This window comes from Lagenorhynchus albirostris, chromosome 6 (assembly GCF_949774975.1).
Source record: "Lagenorhynchus albirostris chromosome 6, mLagAlb1.1, whole genome shotgun sequence".
Lineage (NCBI taxonomy): Eukaryota > Metazoa > Chordata > Mammalia > Artiodactyla > Delphinidae > Lagenorhynchus > Lagenorhynchus albirostris.
Window position 1 is genome coordinate 51,132,641 of NC_083100.1, and position 18,052 is coordinate 51,150,692.

Here is an 18,052-nt window from a genome sequence, read left to right on the forward strand (position 1 = left end):
ATTAATATTGATTGCATAAATGATTGATGGAATTAATGAGGTGACACTTTGGTATATGTCTTTGGCAGTTCCACAGTAATGTATATTCAGATTTTTTTCAAAATTAACTCAAATTTGGAGTATAAATCATAAGGTGACTACTACAATCATTACAAAATTATCTTTCATTTCACTTGGGTCTATTCTGTTATAACATCATACTAGCTGACACTCTGCGTATAGTGATGCGTAACATGGAAAGTTTATAGATTTTTATATTTTAGTAAATTGGTTTATGAGATTTTTCTAAATATTACTGAAAAACATTGCAGTTAGAATTGATAAATGAAAGGAAGTCACTGCTCATGTTTACTATGAAACAAAGAAACTTAAAAAAGGAAAAAAAAAAGAGTGGATTTGCATATTGCAGTCAGCAACCTCAGAGTGCCATTTGGCAAGGAATGACACCCCTGGACTTGGTTGATTATCTTGCAAAAATATTTGATAAGTTGTAATAATATTTAAATACTGTAATTTCATCTGCAAACACAGATCACTCACAATCACCATAGAGAGAAATTTGTTGTTAACAAATGGAACTTATTTCATCATGTTATAGATTACACAGGAGAAAAAGAGGTCTAAATGCTAAGAAGGAAAAGGAGTTCAATGAGCATCCAATCAGTCACTCTGCTGGAGTCTTACATACCTGGGTCACTAAACCTCACAACTCCACGAGATAAATACCTGGATGGTGAAATCTAGACTTCAAGAAGATAAATGATTTGTTCAACTTTACAAGGATAGTGTGGTTCTAAAAGAAGTTCTGACACATCATAGTCCCTCAATATAGACTGACTGACTGACCCACTGACTCACTGACTGACTGACCGACTGACTGAGTGAATGAAGCATAAAGTTCCATTGTCAGGAGACCCCAACTCATTTTCACTTTTAGCTTTTTGGATGGTAACCTAGACTCACCTATCAAGCTCTAGGATTTATTGTAGGTTTACAGTACCTACTAATCTGGTTCAAACCATCTTGGCATTCCCTCTGAAGTATTAAAGCATAGTAATCATTCAGCCGCCTGCCACTGTTTCCTCAGCTAAAATTGTCTGCACCACCCAGGATTTGCAAAGGTTCTACTGCCTCCAGGGCTCATCCCTTTTATCCTCAAAGTAACTACAGAGTAATGCAGTTGTGTTCAGACAATTTTCCTTAAATTAGGTTTAACTTAATGCCAACATTGATTTGTCTATATGAGGGAGTCAAACATTAAAAAAATGGTAACCAAATGTCCAACTTATTAAACCATTAATCATCCACTTCCCATACTTGACTATAGGTCTACCCACTTATTTATTTTATAATGATAACGGCCACAAAGTTATACGAGAAAGCCTTCTTTAAAGTAAAATCACTCACTTGAGCAAACCTTGGAACGGGCTTTTCTCGGTCTTATTTGAGTGTGGCATTAACTATTGCCAGGTGAAAGATTTTGATGAGTCAGGAGTAGGTGACGTCACAGAGCTGTTCTGCCGAACCTCTCTACAGGACCACAGATTCCTTGGTCCCCAAAGCAGTTTACACTAACGTCATCTTTCCATTGGATAACGGATGGTTGATTAATTTGTGTTTTGAATTTTTCTTTTTTCCTTTCAGCAATGTTTGTTTGGTTATAGATGCAATAAATGCTGAGATTAATGTGTGAAGTCTGTGAGAACTAATAATTTTTCTCCCCACGCCCCTCCTCCTATCCCCAAACACACATATGCCTTGTATTTAAATTTTCTTTGAAGGCTCATTCAATATTTGAGTAATTCTGGAGGTGGAGGAAAGTAACTTGCTCTGGAGGTGTTGGTGAAATTCTCAGATTCTCCTCTTCTGCCAAATGCTAACGAACACGCAGGAAAACACCTCACCTGCACGTGAACTGATTCCCAGCATGTGGCAAAGGGCCTCCTGGAGCAAGAAAGACACAGGCAGCCCTGCACTCGGGCAGGAGGCAGAGGGATCCCCAAAATGCACAGAGGCTCTTTTCTCCGTAACAAAATGAACATACAAGAAAAGGAGCCATATATAAGACAAGGATATGCGGTATGAATACATGAAGGAGTGAAGAAAATAGAGTTTGAGGAAAAGAAAGTAGACTGAGTAAAAGAAGGAAAGGAAAAGAAAGAAATGTTGCCCCTGCACAAAACGTTATACTCGTGCTCTTCTCCATTCTGTAGATCAGGAGGTTAAATGTGAGTTGGATGAAGTTGTAAAGTGACTGAGTGAAGAATTATGAATAATTAATCCCTAAAGGGAGGCTTACATTTGGCAAACCACACATCAATATGTTTATCGATTAATTCAGAGGGGAAAAAGGCAGGTTTATCACATTTGTAGATGACATGAAACTTGGAAGAAAAGATGACATGATGAGTGAAAAACTAGTATTCCAAAGAGCTGGAAAGATGGCCTAAGCAATTAAGGTAGAGGTCAAAGGGAGTTTTGTTTTTAGGAAGATTATTTTGGTTCTAAAAGATAGAGAATGAGGACAACCTAGATTGAGTATAGTTAGGGATTCAGGTGACCACAGTTTCAACATGACCCAACAGAGTCACCTGTTTGTAGGAACAGAGCTCTTGGCAGTGTGGGTGGCATTTCTAACAGGAGAGTCAGCAGTTTAAGAGAGGAAACTTCTCTCTAACTATGTGTTGTTCAGACTTTTCTGGATTATGCTGCCCAATTCCGGATTCTGCATTTCAAGAGTTCCATTGAAGGAAGTAATTGAGATTAAAAGCAGTTTTATAAAATCTCTTCCAGAAGAATTGGATATGAAACTGCACTGTTTAGCAAAATTAAGAGAGGACAAAAGAGGCTGCCATTGAATTCCTAAAAGCCTGGAAAAAGAAATAAAATTTATCTAAGTGGCGACTGAGAGCAGCAATAGTGTCAATAGCTGACATTCATGTGGTGAGGGCAGAGTACAGATCTTCCTAGATTTACAATGGGGTTACATTCCAACAAACCCATTGAAGATATCATAAGTGGAAAATGCATTTAATACGCCTACCCTACCGGACATCATAGCTTAGCCTAGCCTACCTTAAACGTGCTCAGAACACTGATGTTAGCCTGTGGTTGGGCAAAATCATCTAACACAAAGCGTATTTTATAATAAAATGAGGCATATCTCATGTGATTTATTGGATACCATACTGAAAGTGAAAAACAGAATGGTAGTATGGGTACAGAGTGGTTGTAAGTGTACTGTATTTGTTGTGTACACTCATTACCCTGTGGCTACCTGGGAGCTGGGCTCACTGCCCCGCCTGGCATCACGAGACCATATCCTACTGCATGTCACTAGCCCAGGAAAAGATCAAAATTCAAAATTTGAAATACGGTTTCTTCTGAATGCATATTGCTTTTGCACCATCGTAAAGGCAAAAAATCTTAAATCAAACCATTGTTAAGTCAGGGACATTTGTATGGCTCAATATAAAGAAGAAAATTTCTAAACTCTTTATGTTTGCCCAGCAATAAGCATGTGAGTGAGCTCCCCATCACTGTGTGTGTCCAAGTCAAAGCTAAATTTCCATCTCAGGCAAGAAGGAACCCTGGATTGAGTAGCAGGGCAGGCTCACAAGCTCACCAACCCTGAGATGCATTCATATACAAAGGAGATCTTCTTTCCTACTGAAAATTTTGCTTTACTCTGAGTACTATAAGTTACAAAAAAGTAATTCTAACTTTAAATGACTTAAGTGGCCCAAATCCACATTTTAAAACAATTCACATCAGAAGTAGCAAATGTAAATGGATTCTTTTTTTTTCAACCACAACTTTAGAAGTTTGAAATCATTCTAAAGTCTTCTGGGGAATTTGTGGATGTATTTTGAGAGCCTCTGACCCTCTTGGAATTCTATTTATACTTGTTTCTGTGGCTTTTCAGTGAAGAAGGTCCATAGTTTTCAGCAGAATCTCAGAGGGGTCTCTGACTCACAAATAGTTGTGAATATGAATCCTAGTCTAATCTCTTCACTTTAAAGATGAAAGGACAATTTCAGATGGCAAAGTGACTTGCTTAAATTCACACTGCAATCATAAGCTGGGCTGGGACACAAACCTGGGCCCCTAATTCCTACTGGGGGCTCTTCACCTGGGCCACCAGGACTCAATCTACCACCACTGTTATTGATCTTTTCCAAAGTTAAAACCTGAAGGAAAATGTGGTGACTCAAGATCATAAGGCTTTTTTCATTATCAAATTCTTTCAACTTATAACTGATAGATTTAGATGTAACTTTTCAGTCTTTTTTGTCATTATTGCTGTTAGTGTTTTTAATAGAGTTTGTAAGCAGGAAGATGTACAATTTAACTTTGCCCAGCAACATTCCCAGAATGGAACCAAGTTACAAATAATGTACATGTTATTAGAAAAGAAGCAATAGGAGTTAAATATAATAAAGTTCCTACTGTGTGTTGAGCAGGAGAGAGGCACAACTACAAATCAGATGGGGATGTAGGTCAGGGGTGATGGCATGCACATAAATGAAGTTAATTTAATGAAGACATGTAGAATTCAAGCATTTGGAGAGTTCTGATGTGGGAAAGAAGAGCTCCAACTCAGGAGATAGTAATTTGGACAGCCGTTGACTGAGCAATACACTGGTTAGATTAAGGGAAGCAGTAAGTCTGATTTCTAAATGAGAACACTATTTGCAAAATACATTTAACAAGCATTAGTTTTCTGAAGGCCTACTAGGTACAAAAGAGTGAGTTCAGTGGCCCTAAAAGAATGATTTTTCTAATGGTTGCTTGTATATTGATCCTTCAAATTTTATCAAAAAATCATGCTAGATATACTCAAGGACTATAATTTAAGCTATAATATGGGACATCAAGTCTCCTCAGTAAAGGCCCACCATCTCTGATTGAAAATGTGCTTTGCATTTCCCCAAATGCTTTCACATGTATTTTGTTTAATCTTTTTGTCATTCATTTATAATAAATAGCTATACATTAATATACTGAGGGTCACAGAGATCAAGTGACATATTGATTTCATCCCAAAGCTAAACACACATCATGTCCTGAACTCATCTTAAATCTATCCCTTTCTACTTCATTTGGAGTAAATTACATATAAACAGCACAGTTGATCTCTGCTCTAATACGAGGACTGTTCAGTTAATATAAACTGCAAATCAACACAGGATCATTTCACTTAACCGCCCATTACTTACAGAAGCATTTCTCTGCAGAAGAATAAATGTATAATATGCTTCTCTCTTCATCATACATGAGAATAGGGGCAGCATGTTTATATGGTATTCATATGTATTCATAACTATTATATATTTATGTATATTTTACCTATCGTATATTTTACCAAAGCTGTTGCCCAAGAGTAAAACCTAGGTGAAAGGTTTAGCAGTAAATGCTGAGGAGAAGATAGGGGAGGAGGTATACTTACCTGCTGTCATTAGAAGTGTGAATTCAAAGAATATCTTTGGAGAGTAATCTAGTCTCACTTATCAAAATGTAAAGTGCCCACATCTTTATCAGTAAGTCTGAGGCTGGAGCCAGGCAAGAATATGTTCTTTAATTTTGCAAGGATCCTGCTATTCAGCCTAGGGTGAGAATCACTTTGATAGACTGAGTGCCTCTTTTGCTCTCTACAGCCAAGTGCCCTTCTAATACCCCCTTTCTCTTCAAAGCTAATGCATTCCATGAACTCAGAAGTAAAGTTAAATTTTTAAGTCTACACATAATGGAGCTAAACAGTGTTGGGCAATTTCACTTAAGAAAGAGACAGAATGGCTCCCTCACCTGCCGGACTTGACTGCCATTGATTGAACACAATAGCATATCTAAAATAAAGAATGCATCAATCCACACGAGTCCGTGGTTAGCCTTGAAAGCACTAAAAATAAAATAAACAAAAGGAGAGTTGCATTTAAAGCCACAGAACAAATGATGCCTGTGTTTTTTAAGTGTGTCCACAGAAGGATGTCCTGTGCTGGCATTATAGAAGTCTGTGTCTTCCAAGGAGAGTACCTTCCTATTGAAGCAACAATAGTCACTATTGGCTACCATAGCCTTGAAGTGCAGCAGGGCCCTATGGTCCTTCCCCCATTTCCTCAGCCTGCCTTTTGTCTGTAGAAAAACTTTAGCCAAAGAATAAGTTTAGTCAGAGAAGTGGAAAAAATGCAGAAGTAAAGGAAAGCAGTCAAACAAGACCAAATAATAATAGTTTAGTCATCAAAGTCAAGGACCTTTAGTTTGTCCTCAAGGGCTGTAGATAATATTCTGAGCCATATCCTTTGAGCTGTCTTGTAGATACTGAAACCCCCACCAGGTGGAAGAAGTTAACTACATGATGAATCAGAGTGTAGCCATGACATAAGCTGCCATAATTCTGAGAATTGGCCTCAAAGAAATGGGAACAAACCGACCCTGGAACTGAAGACTAACTGTACTTCAAACAATCAAGATGACACTGATCAGTCCACCGCATGGCCAATTTCGAGGTGACTGTCAGAGATGACTGTGCTATTTCTGCATGTAGCCCCTTCCCTCCACCTATAAAAGCTCTTTCCCACTGATTGTCAGCGGGGGGAAGTCAGCCTTATGGTATTAATTAAGCCACCTGTATCAAGAATCACTTTGAACATCACTGGTCTAAATGCATCAGAGATTGTCAGATTGTAAGATTTTTTCACTCCTCAAATCTCCAGTAACCCCATACTCTCTTCACACTCAGCTGATTTTTTCAGGGATAATTGAAGTAATCATTAATGAATTGACAACAGCATGGCCAAATCTACCAAGATATTTGAATCAGCGCCCATATCTCTGCCTCCTCTCATAAGCCTCACCTCTCATTTTTTCCACCCCTCTTTTTCACAATATCTTTTACCCTTTCAAAGAATCTCCTAAAATTAAGACCTCTCTTTCTTGCATCATCAGTTTCTTCCATTCTACTAAAATAGTCCCATAACCACAACATTTCTTCCATTTCAAGAAACTGTCTCTTGACTCCACTCCACCTCTCATCACTGCCCCTTCTCTCTTCTTTAGAAAACTTTAGAGCAAAACTCATAGTATAATAAATAGACTACATCATGTTATAACCTCTCCTTAACATACTCCAATCAGACTTCTATGTTCATCACTCCATTAATAGTTCTTGTCCAAGAGGGAAGACATATGGGAACATATGTTTATGTATGACTGATTCACTTTGTTATAAAGCAGAAACTAACACACCATTGTAAAGCAATTATACCCCAATAAAGATGTTAAAAAAAAAAAAAGTACAAAGTATCAAAAGAAAAAAAAAAAGTTCTTGTCAAGTTTCCCCAACATACTCCATCTGGGGAAATCCAGTGGTCAGTTTCACACCATTTTAGACAAAATCTTGGCAGCATTTAACATAAGTGGTCACTTCTTTTTGTTGAAACACTAATTTGACCTCAAGATGACCAAACACACCTGTTTCTCCACTTACCTTATTGACTACTTCTTCTTGGTCTTTTCAGCTAGACAGTCCTACTCATTCTCACCCTACATGCCAGCCAGTTCCAGGACTTGGTTATTGAATGTTTTCTCTATTTGTACTCACTTCCTAGGTGATCTCATCCAATACTATTGCTTTAAATATAATGTATAAAATTGATGATTTCCAATTGTATATTATCAGTCCCAATCCCTCATCTGAGTTCAGGTTCATAAAACCAACAGCCTAACTGTATTCTGACTTTTAAGTGTTTAATAGGCATCCCAAATTTAGTATATCCAAAACATGATCTTGATTCTGTCCCCAATCTTCAAACAAAGAGAAACAAGCACCTGGCCCCTACCAACCTTCTGTTTTCCAAATCTTTTCCATCTTAGTTAACAGAATATTCTCAGGCCCAGTGTATTCTTTGCCTCCTCTTGTTCCTTTCATACTCCTCTTCCAATGCATGACCAAATTTTGGTCTCTACATGCGAAATTGTATCCCAAGTCTAATCATTTTTCATCAGTTCCAGCACTACCACCTTAGTCCCATCCATCACTAATCTCTACCTCGAGGACTTCAATAGCCTTCTAACTTGCTTCCCTACTTTCTCTCCTTCCACCCTATAGTTAATTCCCCAAACAATTTACAGAATAATCTTTTAAAAAATTACATTATTCCTCCGATGAAAATCTTTGATGACTTCTCATTATCTTAAGAATGAAATTCAAATGCCTCACCATAAAGTTATAATCATTAAGATGCTTCATGATTAGGTTCTGTCTCCTTCTGAACTTATCTCCTTCCAACGCTCCCTCACTTGCTTGCCTACATTGGTATTTTACATAGACCTCAAACAGCCTCAGGCCTGTCCTCCTTGCTCTCTTTATTGGATTCTTCTTCTTCTGAGGGACTCACATGTTTTTTTCTTCACCTCAGTTGGCCAATCAGGTCTTTGCTGAGATGTGATAATTTCAGAGAAGACCACTGACCGTCCCATCTAAAACATCCCATCTCTTTCTTTCCCTTACTTTCAGTCCACTTATGGTGATTTATCTTATTTTTTTTTTCTTCCTTTAGAGCATTAATCACTCCCTGGTGTCATATGTCTTTATTTATGGAGTTCTGGTATGCCTCCCGCTAGAATATCAGCACCATGAAATCAGAGTCAATACTCTGTTTTGTTCGCTGACTGATCAGCAGAGCCCAGAACAAAGCCTGAACATTATAGATGCTTAGTGCTTTTTTTTTTTTTGCAACTCGTAACTTTTTTTTTTTAACATCTTTATTGGGGTATAATTGCTTTACAATGGTGTGTTAGTTTCTGCTTTATAACAAAGTGAATCAGTTATACATATACATATGTTCCCATATTTCTTCCCTCTTGCGTCTTCCTCCCTCCCACCCTCCCTATCCCACCCCTCCAGGCGGCCAGAAAGCACCGAGCCGATATCCCTGTGCCATGCGGCTGCTTCCCACTAGCTATCTACCTTACGTTTGTTAGTGTATATATGTCCATGCCTCTCTCTCGCCCTGTCACAGCTCACCCTTCCCCCTCCCCATATCCTCAAGTCCGTTCTCCAGTAGGTCTGTGTCTTTATCCCTGTCTTACCCCTAGGTTCTTCATGACATTTTTTTTCCCTTAAATTCCATATATATGTGTTAGCATACGGTATTTGTCTTTCTCTTTCTGACTTACTTCACTCTGTATGACAGACTCTAGGTCTATCCGCCTCATTACAAATAGCTCAATTTCGTTTCTTTTTATGGCTGAGTAATATTCCATTGTATATATGTGCCACATCTTCTTTATCCATTCATCCGATGATGGACACTTAGGTTGTTTCCATCTTCTGGCTATTGTAAATAGAGCTGCAATGAACATTTTGGTACATGACTCTTTTTGAATTTTGTTTTTCTCAGGGTATATGCCCAGTAGTGGGATTGCTGGGTCATATGGTAGTTCTATTTGTAGTTTTTTTAAGGAACCTCCATACTGTTCTCCATAGTGGCTGAACCAATTCACATTCCCACCAGCAGTGCAAGAGTGTTCCCTTTTCTCCACACCCTCTCCAGCATTTATTGTTTCTAGATTTTTTTGATGATGGCCATTCTGACTGGTGTGAGATGATACCTCATTGTAGTTTTGATTTGCATTTCTCTAACGATTAATGATGTTGAGCATTCTTTCATGTGTTTGTTGGCAGTCTGTATATCTTCTTTGGAGAAATGTCTATTTAGGTCTTCTGCCCATTTTTGGATTGGGTTGTTTGTTTTTTTGTTATTGAGCTGCATGAACTGCTTGTAAATTTTGGAGATTAATCCTTTGTCAGTTGCTTCATTTGCAAATATTTTCTCCCATTCTGAGGGTTGTCTTTTGGTCTTGTTTATGGTTTCCTTTGCTGTGCAAAAGCTTTTAAGTTTCATTAGGTCCCATTTGTTTATTTTTGTTTTTATTTCCATTTCTCTAGGAGGTGGGTCAAAAAGGATCTTGCTGTGATTTATGTCATAGAGTGTTCTGCCTATGTTTTCCTCTAAGAGTTTGATAGTTTCTGGACTTACATTTAGGTCTTTAATCCATTTTGAGCTTATTTTAGTGTATGGTGTTAGGGAGTGATGCTTAGTGCATTTTAAGTAAAGAAATGACTAACTTCAATCTCACTTTCTTTAAAAATATTCCCTATTCAACATACAAAGACTTTTCAACATAGCCAAATTTTTTTTCAGATAAATGAACTTCTGCTCAATCCCTTTAAGTCACATCTCCTATAATAAATAGAAAAGGTAGTTTATTTTTGGCCTGGAGTTAGTTTGTTCTTCTCAGTCTCCTATAGTATTTTAGATTACCACTCTAGACTAACTTAGCAATTATGATTCTGAAACTCCACCTAGTCCAAGAAAATAGGCAGTAAATGTTAAAGATGGAAAGGAGAAATTGCACTTTCCCCAGTATATAATGTTCTGATCACCAAACACAGTTAATTAATCCCATTGGGTACATGGCTTTCACAATATAAGTAATGTAAATGGATTTGATTAAGTATTTTGATCTCCTCAGTGATTCTCCTGTAACTTAAAATTTTCTTTTATGGGAAAGTATTAATCCTGATGAGTTGATAGTTACATGCAGTCTCAAAATCAGCTCAGTTCTCTCCTATCCTGAGGCTATTTCCCTCCCCTTTTCTCTGCCGAGGGCCTCAGCTCAGTTTGTTTCTCATTACACAGCTTGCTGGCCCTGGCTGCCAGGAAGCTTCTGAATGACGAGATTGTTCTGTTTTATCCTCTGCCTGACCCAAGGACTTGCAGTTCATACGCTGAGCTTTGCAACTCTTGCTCTGACCCTGCTTTTTTTGCTCAGATTTACCATTGTTCTCATAGGCATTCTTGTGCACAGGCAGTTTTACTCTCTGACCATCCCTTTAAATAATACCAATTCATTGTATCACCATGGGGCTCGCTGACCTACTTTCTTCTTTGATTTGCTGCCCTACAGTTGGTCTGTTTTACTTGTCTCCCACGTGTAAAATCACAGTCTCTCTTCATTTTACATAGATCTTTAACAAACTCTCCTTGGATGAGCTGATACCACTTCTTTTATTTCTTTTCAAATTTTGATTTTATTAAGAATACTTGATGCAAAGGAGCAATTATATACTCAAATTCTATAATGAGTAGCCATTTTATATTGTTTACATGAAGAAGGAATAATAGTAATAACATTTTTGCTTAAAATGGTAATTTTCTGTTATTTCTGCCCTATAATATTTAAATGTAATAATTAGGAAAAATATGTGTTTACTTACCTAATTTACTCAGTTTCTCAACACATGAGTATCAGTTACCTGCGAAAATTTTTTCAATACCAAAATTAGAACACTCCAACCCCGCTCAGACATTATAAATTAATTGCCCTAAAACCACGGCTTTTGAATTTCCAAATTCTTCTCTTGAAAGCAAAAACAATCTTACTTTCAGTATACATACATTGCATTCAATTTACAATCACCTTTGTCTTAGAAAAATTCTAAAATTATTAATAAAAATTAATGTAAGCTTTTTCAAAAACCCTTGTTGAATTTCATTGTTTCAGAGGCAAAATTCTCTTAAAGTATGTTTATGGCTTAGCACACCCAAAATTATTTGAAATTTTTTCAGTTTGTTCCCTTAACTTACTGTGTATCTAGTCTGTTTACCTTTTCTTAGATATTTATTTCATTTCTTCCTCAAATAATAGACACTACTCTGAGGGAAAAAAAAAATATATATATATATATAAATATATAATATATAAATAAAATAAATATATATATAAAACTGAAAGTAACCATCAGATTTTTAGAGATAAAATGAAATTATTGAGAATGAACACTATTATTTCTGGCTTGATACACTGACTAGAAACAGTCTCCAATTTGCTAGCACAAGGTAGCTGGGCCTCTCAGAGAAGATACCAGAAGGGCCATTTGGCTAGGGCCTCTTATGCAAAACTGGCCATGATTTAGACTTTTGATATTATCTCCAAATGTTCATATAGACAATAACAGATATATTTATTGACATATTTATTGACAAGTTTATTGACAATACTTTTTTAAAGTACCACTCATAAAACTTCACACATACATCTGATTACTGGACCATACTACCTGGATCATACCATGATTTATTCTTTTTTTATTAATATTATAATTATGAATAGTTCAATTATATCATATTGTAAATTTTGTTGTCAAATGAAAATATTGACAATCCCATCATTTTTGCAATCCTGTTTTGGCATCTCTTCATTTGTTATTATAGGGAACCTCAAGAAAGGAGCATGACCAGACCCCTTTATCCTCCAGAAGGCTTTAGTAAGGGAGCCATATAAACCAATGGACATGGAAGAAGAATAGCCTGTACCCCTGTTCTAATCCCTTCTAGTCTCCTCCCCACAAACTATATTAGCCTAGAGACCTAGATTGAGAAAAGAGCTTTTTCTCAATCATAGAAGCATGTCCTTTCAGGGTCGAAAGAACTTTAAAAAGCAGTCTTGAGTTCAAAGGACAGTCCAACTGCCTCTTAACATATATACATACACACACACACACACACACATACACTGCCACCACCACCACCATCATATTAAGATGTGAACCAAGGCCTGTTTTCTGAAGTCCCACAGCAAAGAGCAATCATTCAATCCAGAACACGGTTCTTTGGACTTTATTCTGTATTCTCTGCCTTGTGCCACACCAGACACAAGAAGTGACAAAAATGCTGGTGCCTGGCAGTCCCAGGGGACTTCCCTTCCTGCCTTCTCTTACCCAACCACAACCTGGCTACCTGATGTCCATGCAAAACCACTAAGAGGTAAAATGTCTTCCATGGTATGTGGAAGCTGGACACTCTAGGAAGATTCTCTAATGGATGTTTTGTGAGATTGAAATGGACAGTTAGTATAATAATTTAGGCAATATCATAGACTGTGTTTCTATAAATTGGCCTAAAAAAAAAGGCATTGATTCTGTGTATCCTCAGTTCCAAATCCCTTACAAATCAAGTTTCTGAGCACAATCCTTTTTTATAATTGGAGGCTGCATGTTCTGGAAATTCACCAACAGTACTACCAGAATATAATTAGAAGTGGGTGGAAATAAGAGGTATAATTTTCTAAGTTTCTAAGAAAGATTTACTTCTCAACAAGTAACATTATCCCCCAGATATTCCTGATTTGTTCTTTATAATGAGTGTCTACTGTTTAGTCTTTTCTCTACTCTCCCCTGCTTATAGGGAATGACTGTTCTCCCCACTCACTTTCCTTCAGGAACCACTCTTCTCCCCACTCCAAACACAAGGTACAAATCAGCAGTGCCTGTTTCGTATATTATCTTGTCCTCTGGCCACTGTGCCAAAGCCAGGGGTATCTGACCCACGCTGGGTTAAGTATAATCCTTCCCCCATGATCTTACTGTCAGAAACCAAGTCATTATAAGAGAGTTTTTAATTTATGGATGGTGTACAATGTTAAACTTGTTTGCTCTTGATGGCCAGGTTTCCTACTTAAGGAGATAGCTGGTCTGCAGTGGACCATAGGGAGGATGAAATTGACAGGTAAAATAAAGGAAATGGAAGAGATGGCAGACTTTGATTCTCTTTGTTTCCTGAGGCTCAGCTTCCTTTCCTTTCTTTCCTAGTAGTTTGTTTTCCCTTAATAGCATAAAGTAACCAAGTAATCTTGCAACAAATTTCCCTTTTGCCTAGGCTAATTAGATTTGAGTTTTGACATGTGAAACCCAAAGTGTCCCAAATAGTCTATTCTCTCTTATGTCTTCCCTGTGATCTCCTTCTGGGATGGAAGACAGAAAAGGAAAATGAAAGGCAACTGGGGTATTCCTTTTCCCCCCCATACCTCCATCTTTGAATGCAACTTATAATGAGCTGAGAACCAGACAAAAATGGAAAATATTCCGATATGTCTCAGGAGTGACCTTCAAGTTAAATCTAAACCTTACACTAATGATTGGAACTAAAGTAATAAAAAACATTTAGGACATCTTTTACAAAGACAGTAATTGTCTCCCCACAGGCAAGGCATCTTTTGAAGAATGAATATCAGACTTTCAGGTCAGGGGTCAAAATCATCACAACTGGTTTCATGCTTTCTTTGGTTCCTGAGGCAATAATTTTATTACTACAAAGCCTTGTGCATTCCTGGTCAGTGCTCATTGTGTGGATCTGTAAATAACCAGATGACAGAATTTGAGTGATTATAAAAGAAGTATTTTGCCCAGAATTGTCACAACCTAGGTTTTCGAATGCTTAAAATTTGTCAGTTTTCTCAGAGTAAACACTTACTTCAGTGAATTGTGGAGAAGACATGCCAGATACTGACACACATGATATCATAACACATTAAAAGCAATCTCCTGGAGATTCTAGGAAAACATAGCAAAGAAAAACTTTTTAAAAATTCCCCCCCAAATTAGCTCTTGAGCTCCTCATCATCATTATTTCAATTTGGTTTTGAAAATACAAGTAAACAGAATCTATAATTCTTGATACCATTTATTTTGTTGTTTTTGTTCATCTGTATTTTCCCACTCACCTAATTGATCCTTGTACTATGATCATAGTTAATTTTAGATAAAAGTGAGGTTCAGTTTAAGCATGACTTACCCCAACCTCTTTGTGGGACATCCAATGTGTCTTGGACTGGAGGATTACTTTGGAAGTTTCATCCACTTTCCTTCCTTTGCACCTTTATCCTATATTACCAATATTTATAATTAATACTATCTAAACTACAGTGGGGCTCCCTTCTGTTGCCCCTATTATTCTCCTGATTCTAATTCCATCATCATGTGTAATAATAGTAATAACATATTATTATAGCGCTTTTCAATTTTTCAGGGCAAAAAGTATATATATCATTCTATTCTCAACATTACACTGTAACATGGAATGGGCTACTGCTATTATTCCCATGTCACAGCTAGAAAGCTGTGTCTGCCAATAATTAAATGAGTTGCCCAACATGGCTTGGCAAGTCAATATCAAAACCCAAAATTCCTGAATTTGACTCTACAGTTGACCCTTGAACAACACGGAGGTTTAGGGCACCAACCCCATCCCCACCCCCAGCGTGCGCACACATACACACACACACACACACACAGAGTCAAAAATCCACATATAACTTTACAGTCAGCCCTCTATATTTGCAAATTCTGCACCTGCGGATTCAACCAACCACAGATTGTGTAGTACACTAGTGAAAATGAGCAGGGCCCTATAGGGACCTGCCAAGCATAAAAGCCTTTCCATGTCCCCCATTTCTTGTTTGTAAACAAAGGCTTTCAGCCTCCTAGACCCTCCCTGAGTCCCAAAGGTCAGATTCAAACAGTTACTAATTAGGAAAGTGAAGGAATGCAGAAAGAAACAACAGTGCAGCCATGGGGCCTGATCCTGGTTCCTCCTAGGGGGATGTGCGGATCAATTTGATACATATCTCTGAGTTCTTCTACAGGAAGTAAGGCCCCCACCCAGGTGGAGGATGGTAACTTCAGGCTGAGCAAAGAATGTGGACCCCAGGCCAGTTGGAACCAGAAGGCTGATGGTTGAGATTTCTAGAACACCACACTGTTACCTCACCACAAGCCAATCAGAGGAAAGTCACACACCCTGCAGACCTCCCTCCAAATCTTGCCTATAAAAACCTCTTCCCTGAAACCCATCGGGGAGTTCAGGTCTTTTGAGCACGAGCCATCCTGCTCTCCTTGCATGGCCCTGCAATGAATAATCCTTTCTCCACTCCAAGTGCCGGCGTTTTGGTTTGTTTGGCCTCACCGTGTGTCAGGCACACAAACTTGGGTTTGACAACAGTAGTACGTATTTACTGAAAAAAAATCCATGTGTAAGTGGAACTAAGCAGTTCAAACCTATGTTGTTCAATGGTAAACTGTAGTTCTTTTCCCACTATGACATCCAATTTCTCATTCCTGTTGGGCCAAGATCTCATTCTTCTAGTCACAATGTATTCCTAATTGAAGATTTACCTCCATTCCCTTGCAGTATAATATGATAAACATTTTAACAATTTTTTTTTCCTGAAGAATATGACTTCTTTTCTCATAGTCCAAAGAAAGTTTCAAGTATGGCAATTTTAATCCAGGTGTCAAGAAAGACAATAATAGATGGAGATGATTCAGAAAATCAGGACTTTATATTTCTCCTTACATCATAATATTTAGACAGCTGCTTGTTCTCTGCCTATTTGTAGAGCTGATGCTACTTAGGAATAAGGCAGATATTTTTCCACGACTGTACTAATTTCAAATATTCTGAAGTACTTTTTCCATAAATTATGGAAATGTCCTACTCCTCCTGAACTACTTCCTGCACCAATATTACTGCAAAATTGCAAATGAACTTAGTCCTGATTTTTTTTTTTCCTAGAAAATGTAATCGCCAAAAGAATGTAGAAAGACAGATTACATCTGTTGAAGAGTCAATTACTGAATCAAATTTTTCAGTTTTTTTTTAAACAAAGTTATTTTAGGGCACTTATTATGATAGCCCAATTATTTTTAGATATTTGTTCTTAGGTTAATACTCTGTACACAAATAAGTGTAGATTGGTGTGTGTTGAGACAGAACAGCTTGTACCTTTTTTGCTACATACCAAATATCATCATAAGAAGCCACAACCATCATACTTGAAGAAAATCCAAACTTAATGAGCATTGTTTTTTCTATTTCTTGTATTTATGAAGTCTCCAAATTAAGAAGAGCTTGTGTTCCACAAACATGCTTGTAAGGTGTTTAGAACTCAATCTATTTTTCTATAAGGACATGTAAAATGTGGGGAATTTTGTTTTATTTTTCAAGACTGCTAACATACAAATCCTCCAGAGGACCTACATTTGCTGTTTTGGTAAACATTCATTCATTCAGTGGATGCTGGGCTTTGGGGCCTGTGCCAGTGATGGCACCAAGGATTCAGAAAAAAAAAAAATAAAAGGTAGGTTATTATGCATGTGAAAGAAAAGAAACACGTTTGCTTTTGGAAGAGAAGGGATGGAATCCACAGGAGCTGGGCAGCATCTGAGGGAAGGGAGAGAAGAGAGGACATCTGCTGGATCACAAGAGAGGCAGGAGGGACCTGGAAGACAGACCTGAAAGAAGAGAGGTCGCTCACGAAGATTTTAAGAGGGTTTACTTTGGAGTATCTGATATTAAACCCTCCCTTTATTTTATCTTATGAAATTGTTGGTAAATTCTACATTGCTGTTTACATCTGTGTGCAATAAATATACTCCAAGAAGCAGGAAGAGAAAAATGGGAAGAACATAGTTCAGGTTTCATGACAGTTATTCAGGGAAGCCTTCAGTGCCTATTTAACCCATAAAGATACAGAAATGCAGAAGCAACGGTTCCATTTTTTTTTAATTAAGAAGTTGAGTATTTTATTATTAAACTTTATTTTCCTGCAAGGCTGTTGCTTCAGTGTCTAAAAATAGCACCAGCAAACAAAGTATATTGCAAAATTAAGACAGTGTTGTTCTTTATCTGACACTGTACAACTAACAAAAACTCTTCTCCACTGCCAGTTATTTCTAATGGGAAGATCATTAGGTATTTTGACCCAAATTCAGGGATGGCTGTAAGCAAGTTACAGTATTATATAAGGCTTAAGATAACAATGTTATCTTTGAATTACATAATTTTTACAACTAGTTTTACCACAGTTTCAGGAATTCTGAATATTATAACTGGAGCCTATCCTAAAAATCATAGGGTGCTGTGAAAAAGATGCATAGTGTTTACGTGAAGTCATTAGGAAATTAAGGGGTATTTTCTTCAGGTAACGTGGCAAGCAGTTCCTTTTGCTATAAGCTGCTTTTTAAAAATCTCTCCACCACTAACTTAAGACAACTATGCTAGATCAAGTTGTCTCAAACTAGTTTATTTAGGGGTTCCATCTTCACTCCTCATTTTATGTATCTCTCATATGCATCTTCACACATCTAGTACTGAAAGGTTAGTGAGTGTCATCTTGATCAGCCAACCATCTTCATAACGAGATACGTTGA

General features: G+C 37.4%; 2 protein-coding genes across 13 annotated transcripts in view; one reads left to right on the plus strand and one right to left on the minus strand.

The window, feature by feature from the left end:
- The window catches only part of PDE1A (phosphodiesterase 1A), a 288,873-nt gene extending 287,179 nt beyond the window's left edge, over nt 1-1,694 (plus strand). For all 10 annotated transcript variants that reach the window (XM_060152508.1, XM_060152509.1, XM_060152505.1 and 7 more), the window contains one exon: nt 599-1,694. The gene's annotated coding sequence lies outside the window, so the exon portion shown is untranslated. The remainder of the gene's footprint in view (nt 1-598) is intronic.
- The window catches only part of PPP1R1C (protein phosphatase 1 regulatory inhibitor subunit 1C), a 133,361-nt gene that overhangs the window by 6,522 nt on the left and 108,787 nt on the right, over nt 1-18,052 (minus strand). The window contains exon 5 of one of the 3 annotated variants that reach the window (XM_060152517.1): nt 17,056-17,134. The exons of the other annotated variants lie outside the window; for them this stretch is intronic. Within the exon in view, the coding sequence (XP_060008500.1) occupies nt 17,100-17,134 (35 nt within the window). The 3' untranslated portion in view covers nt 17,056-17,099. Of the gene's footprint in view, nt 1-17,055; nt 17,135-18,052 lie in introns of those variants that run through there. 3 annotated transcript variants of the gene reach the window in all.